Here is a 15,096-nt window from a genome sequence, read left to right on the forward strand (position 1 = left end):
CTTCCAACTTCTTTGATTCTTCGTAAGTGGACACGGCGCAAGCACAGTGAAGGTCATGCGTGGCATAAACAGAAGACAACTCTTCTGAAGGCGATCCTTTGATCCCATCCCTAATAGATCATTTCGTAGCTTGCTGGGACAAAAGGGTGGCGCTTGTTAACGCGGCCCCCAAAGCAGGGTTCGTCCAGAGGCACTGCGAAGCTTTTATAGTTTTGTTGTCCCGCTAGCATGTCAGCGCCCAAAGATTTGTTCTCAACTAAGCAAGGGAAAAGACCTAAGATTGCTGGTGCCTCCATCTCTGCCCGGTTGAGTTTTGAGTAAGGGGAGCGCGCTCTCTTGCTATTTCAGAAGCGACCAAGTCCTGTTTGTAATTGACCAACAACATCCCCTCTCCTTCCTTCCTCCCTCCCTCCCTCCCTCCCTCCCTCTGTTGGCTAAAACATCTTTTATTCACATTATTTATCCTTTCCCTCTCCTTTATGTCTTCTCCTTCCTACTCTCCCTCCCTCCCTCTCCTCTTATTGGACAGTCCATGGGGCTCCGTCGCCTCTTCTCCTTGCCTGATTTTCCTCTGCTTGAGTTTGTCAATGGAGGAGTTCTTTGCGCCGCGGGCAGGACCACCCCATGCATGCCCCCCCCCTTTTCGCGGGGCACCGAGGCTGCCAGCCACGACCCTCGCGGCGGCTCGGCAGGGCCCGGGAGGCGCGTGGCGCGCTCCTGCCAGCCGCAGGCAGAGCGGGCTCGCTGCAATGCAGGCGTGCTCTGCACAGCACCGCTCCTGCGAGCAGAGCAGAGGCCCTGGAAGTCTCTGAAAGTTGCTGGCTGCTGTTGGCAAGCAGAGAAGCAGCTTCAGAGCATTGGCTTGGCGTCTGTATCTCCCTCTCCTCCTCTGCAAGCACCCAGGGGACTCTGCGGGCCACACATACACACACACACCATTCTTCTATTTCCAAGCACCTGCTTCTCTACTCGCCAGCACCCCAAAGCTGTGTGCATGATGGGTGGCAAATCTTTATTATTATTATTATTATTTTATTTTGATATCCCTTCTTTCCTCCTCCAAGGAGCTCAAGGTAGTGTACACGGTTCTCTCCCCTCCTCATTTAGTTCCCACAACGACCCTACAAGGTAGGTTAAGCTGAGAGGCAGGGACAGATAGCTCAACTGGTACAGCATGAGACCCCTTAATGTCAGGGTTGTGTGTTCAAGTCCCACATTGGGCGAAGTATGACTAGATGACCCTTGTGTGTCCCCTTCCAACTCTACAGTTCTGTGATTCTATCACTGGCCCCCAAGGTCACACCCAGGAAACTTCATGGCCAAGCGGGATTTGAACCCTGTTTTCCCAAGTCAAAATCTGACGCTCTGACCATTACGCCGCACTGGCTCTCCACAGGCAGCTCTGGGTCTTTTGAAACCCGCAGGCTGGTTCCTGGGGTGAATCGTCAAATTCTGTGATTCTGCATTGCTGGTGCAAAACTTTGGCCTTTCTTGAAAGCTGTTGTGTTGTGCGCAGGGAGTTGGCCATTTGGTCAGTAGTTAATTCTTACGGATAAGCTAACATCATCCTAAAGAGAGAACCCCATATTGGAAAGAGAAACACCGCTTTCTGTATGGTGTGGTTTAATTTTATTAAAGTTTATTCAATATTTTATTGAAGATGGCTTCTGTGCAACAGCTTCTCACGGGACGCTGTGGAAGAACACTTTGTGTTGATTTCTTCTTGCTGTGTGTCAGCACTTTGCATCTTGATTCCAATGTACTATTTTTTAATGCCGTCTCTGTACTTTGGGGGAGGGAGTGGACTGGCAATAATGTTATTATTTTCTTAGTTCTGTTATATCTGAATATCAATAAAATACAGGGTTTTTTATTATTTTAAATAAGGAATCAGAACTGGACCCTTTGACATGTGGGGTAGTGCATGCAAGTTTATTTTGGGTAGATTCCAGCCAGAATGCAAAGGCGTTGAATGCAAAGGCGTTCTACAACATTTGCTGGCAGAAGAGTTCTAGGAATCGAAAGCCATGCCTGCTTCTCATAGAGTTGTAGAGTTGGAAGGGACCTAAAGGCTGTGGGAATGTTCAGGGATGCAGAAGAGGATATATTGTCTGATTATAGCCTTTCCAACTTGTGTTAACAAGTTCACAATTTAGCAGAGTAACATTCCCCTTTTTAAACTTGCAGCGGATGCGTTTGCTCAGGCTCGCTAAAGCGTCTATAATAACTGTTCTGGTATTTCCCCCTTATTCCCTCATAAAAAGATAAGACATGATACGGTCTTCTTTAAAGTATAAAAAGGTTTACTCACACACCATTCTGTTCACAATAGGATCCCAGAAGGCAGACTTAGCTTAGATAAGTAACATACACCTGGAAACTATCTCATAAGAAGACAGTCCCTTTGTTCTCTCTTGGCTGGAGCATTTTAGGCTAAGCAGATGATGCTTCTTCGACGAATGGAGTCAGAGAGAGATAGTGGCCTCCATTCAGGTATTTTGTTACCTGCACAGGTGAGGCCACACCCACCTCTGGTCACATGCAGAGGAAGTCTGTCCCAGCCTAGAAGGAAGCAGGAAGTTTACCTCCTGGCTGGACAAACATTCCTCCCCATGTGTAAACATGTTCACTCTAGGAATGTTGCATTTGACTGCTCTTGTGTTTCACATCCCACATAGGCTCATCTAGTCCAATCTCCTGTGATGCAGACAACGGCAACCAAGATGCTTGAGGGCTTGGCAGGTCCCACTTGTGAGCTTCCCACAGGCATCTAGATGGCCACAGTGGGGACTATTTGGCTGGTCCAGTGTCTCCAGGAAGCCCACAAGCAATAAACATCTCCTTGCCCTCTAACAGGTGGCATTCAGTGAAAGATTCCCCCTGACTCTGGGGATTCTACAGAGCTATAATTGATGATTACCATTGATATTCTCCTCCTCCTTTTCTCCATGAACTGGTGTAACAAACATCCTTTCCCAACCTCCTCAGCTAGCAGCTCTTGTCTCGCCTTGTGCTTCTGAATTCCATAGATTAATTCATTTTATATATACATTTTTATTGATTTTTTTAACGTATCAGTTCCAACAGTCATACAACATATCTTCTCATCTTATACAATATTTTAGACTTCTGTCAACACCTCTGATGATTTTCCGTTCTTTGTCACTTATTCTGCATTTCTTAATTTCTATATTACATTTAATTATCCTTAACTAATAATTCTCTTCATAGTCTTTCTTGCAGTATTTCAAATAATCCACCTTACAAAACTTCTTGCAGTCCTACTAGCGTAATCTGTTCATCACAATTACTTTTCAAATAATTCATGTATTTACTCCAGTCTTCTAAGAATCTCTGATCCCGCAGGTTTCAAATTCTTCCTGTTAATTCTACATAGTCCATCAACTTCATCCACCATTCTTCTTTCGTCGGTAGTTCTTCTTGCTTCCATTTTTGTGCCAATAATATTCTTGCTGCTGTCATTGCATATAAAAACAATTTACAATCCTGTCTATTAATATCTCCTACAATGCCAAGTAAAAATGCTTCTGGTTTCTTAATAAATGTATATTTCAACATCTTTTACATCTCATTACATATCATTTCCCAGAAGTTTTTCCATAGATTAATTCAATGTAACATGAAGTCCCCATCAATGATATCAGGTGAACGAAGACCTAGAACACTTTTGTCTACTTTAGATCTCTCTTTGCTGAGCGCCTCCTGAACTAGACCTTGTGACCACCAGCCAACTCAGTCCCTGTGATTTCTCCCTTCTGTGCTGCACATTTTCCTAGCACTTTTGAAAACATATTTGCCTCCCATAGAATTGCAGAGTTTTAGGGGGACCCCGTGGGTCATCTAGTCCAGCCCCCTACAACACAGCTAAAGAACCCCTGGCAGGTGGCCACCGAACCTCTGCTCAGAAACTTTGGACGAAGGAGAATCCACCTTCTGAGATAGTCTGCTGCACTGTCAAACAGCTCTCTCCCTCAGAAAGTTCTTCCCAATATTGAGTCTGTTATGTACTGAGTTGAATAGGATCCAAACTGCAGCAGTCTGGTTGGTCCTAGAACAATAGGATCCAAAAGGCAGCAGTCTGATTGGTCCTAGAACAATAGGATTCAGAATGCAGCAGTCTGATTGGTCCTAGAACAATGCAGCAGTATGATTGGTTGGCAGGAACCACCCAATCATGCTCCAGATAGAAGTGAATCCACAACCTGATTGGCTTACAGTAGAATTCCGGAATTAGCCAATCATGTGCAGCCCATTGTGTAAATAATGTATATAAAGCAGATACCTTGAGGGGACTTTCATTCATTCCTCCTCACCACTATGAGCTGAATAAAGAGCATGAAATCACTTTGCGACTCTGAGTATATTTCAGAGTCAGAATCCCCTTTCTTGTCATTTGAATTAATTGGTTCAAATCCTCCCTTCTGGAGTAGCCGAAAACAGGCTTGCTCCATCTTCCACGCGACAGCTCTTTAGATGGCTATCATATCTCCTCTCAGCCTCCTCTTTCACAAACTAAATATGCACAGTTCCCTCCACCATTCCTCATAAGGCTGGGTTTCCAAATCATTTTCGGTCTCCCTCCTCAGCACACCTTCCAGCTTGTCAATATTTTTTGAAAACACTCAGTGCTCATAACCTTTCTGTGCCGCAGAACCTGGTCTGGACTTTGTGTCCCCTTCACATGGAGCGAGACACCCCAGCTCTGCACCTCATCAATTCGTCCAGATGGCAATCGTTTGGCTTGAGGTTTTGAGGGTGTTTGCGTCAACCTCAAATCGTGGGACTTGTCGTCCTCCACTGGCTCATCTCCAAAGAGGAGATAATGATGTTCAGGTGCTTCCGAAGGATTTGCCAGTGGAATAGACTGGCCTTGATAGCATCGAGGGGTACCTTATCTGGAAGCAGAGGACATTCAGCAATGGTTTTTAAACATTCACTGGAGGTTTTTGAACAGAGGTTGGGTACCCACCTCTCAGGTATACTACTACTACTAACAACAGCAACAACAATAACAACAGAATTCTGGAGCTGGAAGGGACCCTGAGGGTCATCTAGTCCAACCCCCTGTAATGCAGGAATAATAATAATAATAATTATAATAATAATTATTAATAATAATAATAAATAATAATTGTACACAACCCATCTTACTGGGTTTCCCCAGCCACTCTGGGTGACTTCCAACATAATATAAAAACACAACTAAACATCAAGCATTCAAAACTCCCTGATACACCCACCCTGGAAGAGTGGCAGATGAAGGTAACGGACTATATGGAATTGGCGGAAATGACTGGCAGAATCCGAGACCTGGGAGAAGAGTCGGTGGAAGAAGATTGGAAGAAATTTAAAGACTATCTTCAGAAACACTGTAAAATTAATGAATGTTAAAATGATGCTGGATTGGAAATAAGTGGCATTAGCAACAAAGTTAATAAGAATATGCAAAAATGAATTGATAATGGATGAAAATATAGAGTTATAATATGTTAAGATACAGAGTTAAGATAAACGAAAGAAGGTAAGGATTTGCTGATTTGATTATTTAAATGGGAATACAAAAAGGGGAGGTGTGAGGAGGCCAAGGAAATAAGCTAACGAGTTTAAAGTTACAAAAAACGATTTTGTTTTTAATTCTTTTTTTGCTATTTGTCTTTTGTATTTTTATTCTCTTTTTTCTTTTTCATGTATTTTTTATGTTTTCTTTTTTGTATCTTTTTCTTTTTATATGACCTCTTTTCATTTTGTAAACTTATGTTTTTGTAAAATTTCAATAAATATCTTTTTTTTAAAAAAAAACTCCCTGATACAGGGCTGCCTTCATGTAACAACAAAACAACAACAACAACAACTTATTTAAACCCTACCCTCCCTGGTCGGCTCCGGACTCCGGGTGGCTAACACCAAATATAAATTACAATAAAATGTAATAAAAAAACAACAACAGTTAATTAAAACACGGCTTTAAATGCAGCTTAAAATACAGGTTAAAATGCAGCCTCATTTTAGTACAAGCCCATAAATCAAGACCATAAAGGGAGGAAACATCAGATATTCACCCGAGCCAGCTATCCATGCTGGTCCTACACGGGCCAGCAAAAAAGCCAAGGGAAAATTTATATACCAAATCCCATATAAGGGGTCAGAGTGAGTCTAAGCCAAAGGCCAGGCGGAACAGCTCCGTCATGCAGGCCATGCGGGAAGATGTCAAATCCCGCAGGGCCCTGGTCTCCCACGACAGAGTGTTCCACCAGGTCGGGGCCAGTGCTGAAAAGGCCTTGGCCCTAGTTGAGACCAATCTAACCTCCTTGAGGCTCGAGACCTCCAAAGTGTTGTCATTTGTGGACCTTAAGGTCCTCCGCAGGGCATACCAGGAGAGGCGGTCCCATAGCTACGAGGGTCCTAGGCCACATAGGGCTTTAAAGGTAATTGGTTATCTCCTTGACATCTGATGGAAGGGCATCCCACAGGACAGGCACCACTACCGAGAAGGCCCTCTACCTGGTTCCCTGTAGCTTTACTTCTCACAGGGAGGGAACCACCAGAAGGCCCTTGGAGCTGGACCTCAGTGTCCAGGCAGAACGATGGGGGTGGAGACACTCCTTCCGGTATACAGGATACTTTAGCTGTGATCCTGTCCTTGCAAGGGTTGGACTAGATGACTTCTGGGGTCCCTTCCAATTCTACAATTCCATGGTTCTTTGTTCCAGATCATTATGCATGTATGCATTGCTCATTCTTCCTCCTAAGGCATCAGAGCAGGCTGCAACTTTATAGCACAACATTGAGAAGAGTTTAAAAGCCTTCTGCGTGCCCCAGAAGTTGCATGATGAAGGTGCCAGGAAAGTTCTGCAGGAGGGAGTTCCTCAGCCTGGGCATCTGGTTGGCCCCTGTGAGAACAGGATGCTGGCACTGGCCTGATCCAGCAGCCTCTTTTTATGCCCTTATCCTTTCCAGCAAGCCACTGGCGGCACACAGCACCAGTAACAGAGAGCAATAAAGCCCGCTATCTGCTAGATGAGAGTAATTGACTTTGCCCTCGAAGGGTTGCTAAAGACTCCTAAAGCGCGTTGCCAATTAAAAAATGGCAAATTGCACCGGCGACATCCTCCTGTTGGCTGCGCCTCTCCGGTTTTATGGCAGGCAAATGTTCTGTTCCACAAAAGGAGTGCTATGCGCATGAGAGGAGGCAGCGCCAGTCAGCTGAGAAGGTCACCCGCCTGTGTGGCTTGTCGGCATCCAAGACGCACAGCAGCCCTGGAAGGCGGGCCACGCCTGGTTGTCACGAATTCCGTTCTATTCTGGCAACAGGCACACGCTGCTCTCCTTCTGCTGGGGAGAGTAACTGGAACCTCAGGAAGACAGCGGGGCTGGCAGGCAGGCGGTGGCAGCAGAGAGTGGAGGTGTTCTTGTTTGTTCTGCTTAATGGGATGTGTGGCTATTTTATTGCTCCTGGAGCCGGCCGAGGGGGCACGAATGGCAAGCTTTATCTGCGGAAAGCCAGGCTGAACAGACTCTGGAGGTGTCAAGAGGGACTGCTGGGGAAGCCCACTGTTTTCATGCAGTATATTCTCACAGGTGGATTTTCCCAAGCAAACGTATTACAGTAGTACCTCGGGTTACAGACGCTTTAGCTTCCAGACTCTGCTAACTCAGAAATAGTACTTTGGGTTAAGAACTTTGCTTCAGGATGAGAACAGAAATCATGCAGCAGCAGTGGGAGGCCCCATTAGCTAAAGTGGTGCTTCAGGTTCAGAACAGTTTCAGGTTAAGAACGGACCTCCAGAACGAATTAAGTTCTTAACCCGAGGTACCACTGTAATTGGTGTTTCATTCAGGATAAATGAAGAACATTCAAAGAGCCTCCTGGATTAGGCCAATGGGCAGCATTGCTAGATCAGGTGATGGTTCATAGAATCATAGAACTGTGGAGTTGTAAGGGACACCAGGGGGACGCAGGTGGCGCTGTGGGTTAAACCACAGAGCCTAGGGCTTGCCGATCAGAAGGTCGGCGGTTCAAATCCCCGCTCCCGTTGCTTGGTCCCAGCTCCAGCCAACCTAGCAGTTCAAAAACACGTCAAAGTGCAAGTAGATAAATAGGTACCGCTCCAGCGGGAAGGTAAACGGCGTTTCCGTGCGCTGCTCTGGTTCGCCAGAAGCGGCTTAGTCATGCTGGCCACATGACCCGGAAGCTGTACGCCGGCTCCCTCGGCCAGCAAAGCGAGATGAGCGCCGCAACCCCAGAGTCATCTGCGACTGAACCTAACTGTCAGGAGTCTCTTTACCTTTAAGGGACACCAAGGTTCATCTAGTCCAACCCCCTGCAATGCAGGAAACTCAGCTAGGTTCACCTAGCCCAGCATCCTGTTCTCCCAGTGGCCAGTCAGGTACCTATATGGGAAACTGGCAAGGAGGATCTGAGCACAAGAGCAACTCTCCCCTCCTGATAGCTGTCTCCTCCTCCATGAATTTGTCCAATCCTCTTTTAAATCCATCCATGTTGGTGGCCATCATTGCTTCCTGTGGCAGGGAGTTCCACAGTTTATATATGTGCTGTGCGGAGCACTTCCTTTTCTGTGCCCTGAATATTTCAGTGTTCAGCTTAATTGGAAGTCCATGAGTTCCAGCTCTATGAAGACAAAGGAAAACCTTTCGCTCTCCCCTTTTTCTCTGCCATGCACAATCTCATAAACTTTTTTTTCAATATATAAAATTTATTTATATTTTTCGGGTTTATACATTTCACTTATTTACAATCATTTTAACATTTCAAAACTTGACTTCCTCCCCCCTCTTTCTGCAGTTCCTTAAATTTATTTTTTAATATCTTCTGTATATCCAAATTAATTTAATTTGCTCATTTATTCATCTACTTTAAATATATACACTCTTATAAAATTGCAGGTTATTGCAATAATCCTGTCAATGTTCTTCCGGTAAGTTTCATCATTTCTGCATATTCCATAACTTTTTGTATCCATTCTTCCTTTGCTGGGACTTCTGCTTCTTTCCATTTTTGGGTGAGTAACATTCTTGCCACCTATACATGAATAAGTTTCTATACAGTTTAGGTAGTTCTGGCCCTATAATTCCCCAAAGAAAAGCTGCTGCTGCTGCTGCTGCTTCCTCCTCCTCCTCCTCCTCCTCCTCCTCCTCCTCTTCTTCTTCTTCTTGTTTTTTACACAAATGTTATTTTAAACACCCTTTTCAATTCATTCTATATCGTTTCCCAGTAAGCTTTAACCTTACTACAAGACTGCCACATATGATAAAAAGAACCTTCTTTCTCTTTACATTTCCAACATATAAACTTCTATCCGGTCGCTTCCTTGCTTTCCTCTAAATTAAAAACTCCCCAATGCTGCAACCTTTCTTTGCAGGGGAATCGCTCCCTCTCCTCGCTCATCTTGGTTGCGGTTTTCCAACTTGATCTCAGCCATGCAGCCAGAAGGCAAAGTTTCCCATGCTTGGTTCTGGTGCTGTTTTTGCTGCATGCCTCGCCCTCACCATCCAGGGGGGTCGTGCGCATGCTGGGAGGCAGTGTGGCGCCGCTCCTGTTGCTTCTAGTTTAGCAGGCAGAAAAAGCAATGCCGAGAGAGAGAGAGAGAGGGGGGGGGGCAGGTCAGATGAGCAGAGCTGGGCTATCCACTCTTGAAGAAATGGCTTTGCACCCACTTTGAGAAGCGCTTTGTTAGCAGAGGGGTCTGGGAAGAGCCTTCTGAAAATCTCACAGCTGTGATATTGACACACTGTTGCACCTGGAGCAACACAGGCTGGGTTATTGTAGGGTTACCAGATGTCCCAGTTTCCCGGGGACAGTCCCCGGATTTGCGAATAAGTCCCCGGACAAATTCCATCCCCGGAATGTCCCCGGATTTCATCTAACGTCCCCGGGAAACGCAGCGGCGGCAGTCTCATCAGCCAGGAGCAGTTGGCTCTGGCTGGCTTCAGGAGCTGCTCAGAAGTCCCCATGTGATGGTGGTGCAGGGGCTCCAAGATGCAGCTTCCGGGCTGCCTCCACCTTCCCTGACCCCAGCAACTAAGCTGTGAAGGGAGACTTCACGCTGCCTATCAGAGCTTGTGTGCAAGCAGGAGGGGGCAGGGACCTCTCATTTAGGCAACGGGAAGCCTCCCTTCCCAGCCGAGGGATCCCTGCCCTCTCCCGCTTGCACGCAAGTAGGAATGGGATTGGGGCTGCTCTGATGGGAAAGGAGGCATTGTGCTGCCCGAGTCTTGTTGTCATCCAGGCTCATGGAGAAAGGAGCTAGAAGCCTCAGAGGAAGGGAAAACATGGTGGTTGAGGTCAAAGCAGCGGCCGCCCCTCTGCCACCACCATTCCTGCAGCATCAACATCCCGAATGTGTGTGTATGTATGTATGTATGTATTTATAGCGTCCCCAGATTCATTGAAAAAAATCTGGTAACCTTAGGTTATTGACCTTGGATGGGTCCCTGAAAAAGGAGAGGGCAGTAAGGTAGAAGATACATGGCAATGTTGAGATCACCATTTTTGGATTTCCTGATGTCACGGGATGGTGTCGACAGTGGAATAGGCTCCCTCAGAAGGTGGTGGACTCTCTTTCCTTGGAGGCTTTCAAACAGAGGTGGGATGGGCATCTGTCAGTGATTCCTGAGCCGTGGTTCCTGCATCGCAGGGGGCTGGACTAGGTGACTCTTGACTAGATGACTACAGCATGGTGTAGTGGTGAAGAGCGGTGGATTCGTAATCTGGTGAACTGGGTTCGCGCTCCTCCACATGCAGCTGCTGGGTGACCTTGGGCTAGTCACACTTCTCTGAAGTCTCTCAGCCCCACTCACCTCACAGAGTGTTTGTTGTGGGGGAGGAAGGGAAAGGAGAATGTGAGCCGCTTTGAGACTCCTTCGGGTAGTGATAAAGTGGGATATCAAATCCAAACAAACTCTTTTAATGTGGCAGAGGAGACATGGACCTAGACTAAATTGCTGGCAGAGCAGAAAGAGATGGAAAGAGGTTTTGCCCAGGCAGGTAAGAGAAGCTACAGCTTAGTCCTCCTGCTGTCAGGGCACAAAAGAAGTATCTCACAGAGTTCTCTCTAGCAAACTTGCAGGAAAATTCTGCGAGCTTCAGCTCCCGTCATGTGCATATGTAACATGACATCATAGACTCATTCAGGATCGATGGGAGTTTTCTTATGGGTGAAATATTGAAGGCCCAAATGCAGGCGATACCAGCAAGAAAGAGAAGTGGGAGGCATCGAAGGAAACCGGTGTGGCTGCATAAGGAGCTTACAGACCAGCTGAGATTTAACAAGGGCATGGAAGAAAGGAGGAAATAGCAAAATGTGAATTGAGAATATCTCACAAGGCTGAGAAGCTGTCACTGGCCCAAATTCACTGGCCACCTTGGCTGAGTAGGGATTTGAACCTAGATATTTTACACACATGCCATTTCACATAGATCTGCCCCTGACATTGCAGAGGGCGGCTGGTCAAGCCCCTGGCCAACCTTGTGAGTGACGTTGCAGGGAGGGTGGTTTCCACTGACAAGGGGCAGTGTTGAGGAGCTAGTTGGAGCTCAAAGCATCAGGACGAGAAGACAATAAAAGCACCCTTAAAGAGGCCTGAAGTGACCCCGAATTGTAGCATTGGGGGAGAGGATAAGAATCACTTCTCCCCCCAACTTTCTCTAGAAAGAGCATGGGTTATTTCATAAGGATGTGTGTCTGAGCCAGGCATAGGCAAACTCAGCCAGGCATAGGCAAACTCAGATGTTTTGGGACTACAGTTCCCATCATCCCTGACCACTGGTCCTGTTAGCTAGGGATGATGGGAGTTGGAGTCCCAAAACATCTGGAGGGCCGAGTTTGCCTATGCCTGGTCTGAGCACAAGTTATGGACAGGGACACCTTTCAGTGAACTAGATTTCTGTTGCAGCAAAATGATCTCCACTCATGTGTGCTCCCGTGGCAGTGAGTTCTGCAGGCTTATACTGCGAAGAAGCATTTCAGACAAGTACCTGGAGGAGTATGTAGTAATTTCAGAGGGTTGGGCTGGATGACCCCTGGGTCCCTCCCAACTCTATGATGCAGGGAGTTGATGGTGAACCGACTTCAGGCTGTCAACCCCCTCCCTTTCTAGGCTGCAGAATTATTAGTATTGCATTTCTAGCCCACTTTTTCTTCTAGGGAGCTCAAGGTAGCATAGGTGGTTCTCCTCTCCTCCCCCCTCCCCATTTAATCCCCACAACAACCCGAGAGATGCAGTGACTGGCCCTAGACCACCCAGGAATAGGGGCCATGTAGGGATGAGGAGGATTTTCTGTGGGCTGCTAACTTTTGCTTTCAGAGTCAGGCCACAGAGCAGTCCTTGGCTGACATCTCGCCCTACAAAACCCCTGCCGCCATGTGCCTCTGTCAGAAGGGGCTGGTTGCACATAATGCAAGCCACTTATTTCATAGGAACAGAGGTAAGTGTCTTACATTGAATCAGAACACTGGTCAATCTTGCTTGGTGGGCAGCAACTCTCCAGGGTATCAGAGACGGCTTTTTCCCTGTCCTGTCTGGAGAGGCCAGTGGTGGAACTGAACGTGGGACCTTCCCCTTAACAACAACAACAACAACAGATTCTAGTCTCTGTGGTTCTACAAAAAAGAAAATAGAGTCGAACTGAGCAGGAGCTGCCTTGTTCTGAGTTATACCTGGGTAGGTCAATTGGCTGCGTGTTGCTGATAAATGCAGAGGTTGCAGGTTTGATCCCCGCATGGTAAAATCGCATAGTCCTGCATTGCAGGGGTTGGACTAGATGATCATGGGAACACCTTCAAACTCTATGATTCTATTATATAGAGCCATGGTGTCCATCTAGCTCAGTAATGTCTGCTCTGGCTGGCAGCAGGTTGCCCAGGGTTTCCCCGCCCTGCCTGGATATATCATTGAGACCTTCTGCATTCAAAGCAGCTGAGCCACAGCTCCTTCTGCAATATGAAAGAGAGCTTCAATCTCACTTAGAGAGGCGGGTGGAGAGAAGCTGCGCTCTCTGCTTTCTGTGCAGGAAAGCGTTTGTGGACCGTGCTTCCTAACTCACGCAAAAACCCAGGCTGGTCCTGGTGAGCGAGGCTCCCTCGCGAGGCACGGCTGATGAGTTGGGGAGCGGGGGGGGGGCTCGGCTTGGCTCGGCGCCCCGTTCCTGCCTCCCTCGCCCGGGCGCACACACTCCTGCATCATCCTCGCACAGAGAGAGGCAGCCGCGCGCTCTCGCGCCGAGGGAGAGCCGCCTTGCAGACCGCAGCGGTTCCAGCCGGAGCTTGGAGGAAATGGGCAGGACGAGACTCTCTCTTCCAGGGCAGGCGAGCTGAGCCCCGTCTCCCCGCAGCCACAGGACCACTTTCCAGGGACCCAGCAGGCTGGCCGGATCGCAGGTGATGGGCTCCGGACATGGGCACCTTCTCCGAGAGTGTAAGGACCCGTTTTTACTCGATGCGCTTTGAGGGGCGCTCGGCTGCGCCTCCCAAACTCCCTGCGTCTCCAGCTTGCAACCCTGCCTCCCTCTTTTCCTCGTCCTAGTCTCTTATAGTTGCGATTCACATCCTTTTCGGGGAGGAGGAACGCCCGACTTTAGCTTGCTGAGGGGGTCCCCTGTTCCCGAGAGGGCTCCGGATTTGCTTCCCGCCTGCCTTTCTGCTTTAGGGCTTTGTGCACGTGTGCAAGCGTAACAACCGTGCTCCGGTTGCGTGTGCGTTTTCCTGTTGGGGAAGTCGAGGTGACTGACTGAGCGCTAGCGAGCATTACGGAGCATGGTGGGTGACGAGGCTGAGCGTTTCAGGACAGCCGGAGGAACATTTCCTCCTTGTCTTCTGGGAGCGAGAACGGCTGCTCCTTAGTGCTTGATCCGTCAGGGATCCCGGCAGATCCACCCACCTTAACCCTGCCAGGGCATATTCCCGCTGTTGCCCCCAGATCTCTCCGATTCCGCGTGGGCATCACAGCTAAACACCCCCTATGCGTAAAACGGGAAAATAACTGTTCACCGTTGGCCCTGAGATTCTCTGAAAATGATTCTGAGCGTAAAAGTTTTTGGACTTGGGTGTTTCCTTCCTTCCTGTTCTGCGCTGCCTTTCAGGTTGGGGATGAAACGTCTGCCAGGGGAGACCTCCTCCTAGATGCCTCTTTTATTGTACGGTTGTCATGATTTGCGCCCTTGATGGTATCAGGGAGGTTATGCGCAATCCCACTTTAATTCTGTTTGAGCTTGCAAAAGTTTCAGGGTGGGTGTACTGCGACTTTTCCAAACTGGGGCACTTCCCGTTGAAACCCTGTAACTTTTTAGACTGCTAATGTGGGTTGTTGTGGTTTTATTTATTTATTGTTTGGAGGGGGTGTTTATTTGACCCATTCCCATTGTTGTGCTCTGGCAACAGCATGTTACAGTCATTAGAGTGTCTGACTAGCACCAGGGAGACCAGAGTTCTTATCGCCACTCAGCCATGAAGCTGTCAATGTTTCCCTTTTTTTAAGGGAAATTCCCTTTTTCCAAATAGGATTCCTCACAAGAAAAGGGAAAAGCTGACAGCTATGCATGAAGCCGCCAAGCGACTTTGAGCCAGTTCCCATCTCTCTGCCCAGCCTCCCTCACAGGGTTGTTGTGAGGTTAGCATGGAGAGAGGGGGGAAATGTGTGTGAGCCTCCTCAGGCTCTTTGGAGCAGCATGTGGCTCAGTCCTGTTTTCTGAAAAATGGTCTGATCGCTGGAGCATCTTGGCACAAATGCCACCCCTTCTGCTCTCTGCCTGCAGCAGCAGCCTGTGGGTGATGTGAATTGATGGGCGGAAGCCACGCTGGCTGTGGATCTCTTCCAGTTCCCCGATTTCCTGACCGGCGTCCGTTCCGGACCAAGATTGTGTGATTCTGGCAGAGATGATCGTTTGCTGCAATGTATACATGCAACGTGCTTTCGGTCAGCGCTGGCGTGGCGCGAGGTTAAGAGGAAGCAGTGCTGTGTGGCTTTCTAAGGCAGCCTTTGCCCAACCTGTTGGAAGTCGTAGTCCGAAATATCTGGAATCTGGAGGGCGCCGGGTTGGCAAACCCTGGCTGAAGCGGA

The 15,096-nt window shown here is 47.9% G+C and overlaps 1 protein-coding gene across 6 annotated transcripts in view; it reads left to right on the forward strand.

Moving 5' to 3' along the window:
* PDE2A (phosphodiesterase 2A) overlaps nt 1-15,096 on the forward strand; it is a 353,586-nt gene that overhangs the window by 104,599 nt on the left and 233,891 nt on the right. The window contains exon 1 of one of the 6 annotated variants that reach the window (XM_083609659.1): nt 12,982-13,455. The exons of 4 other annotated variants lie outside the window; for them this stretch is intronic. In XM_083609659.1, coding sequence (XP_083465785.1) covers nt 13,435-13,455 — 21 coding nt within the window. In that variant the 5' untranslated portion in view covers nt 12,982-13,434. Of the gene's footprint in view, nt 1-12,981; nt 13,456-15,096 lie in introns of those variants that run through there. One more of the 6 variants, XM_083609660.1, reaches the window with a different exon arrangement.

The sequence above is a fragment of the Podarcis filfolensis genome (assembly GCF_964270895.1).
Source record: "Podarcis filfolensis genome assembly, chromosome: 4".
Lineage (NCBI taxonomy): Eukaryota > Metazoa > Chordata > Lepidosauria > Squamata > Lacertidae > Podarcis > Podarcis filfolensis.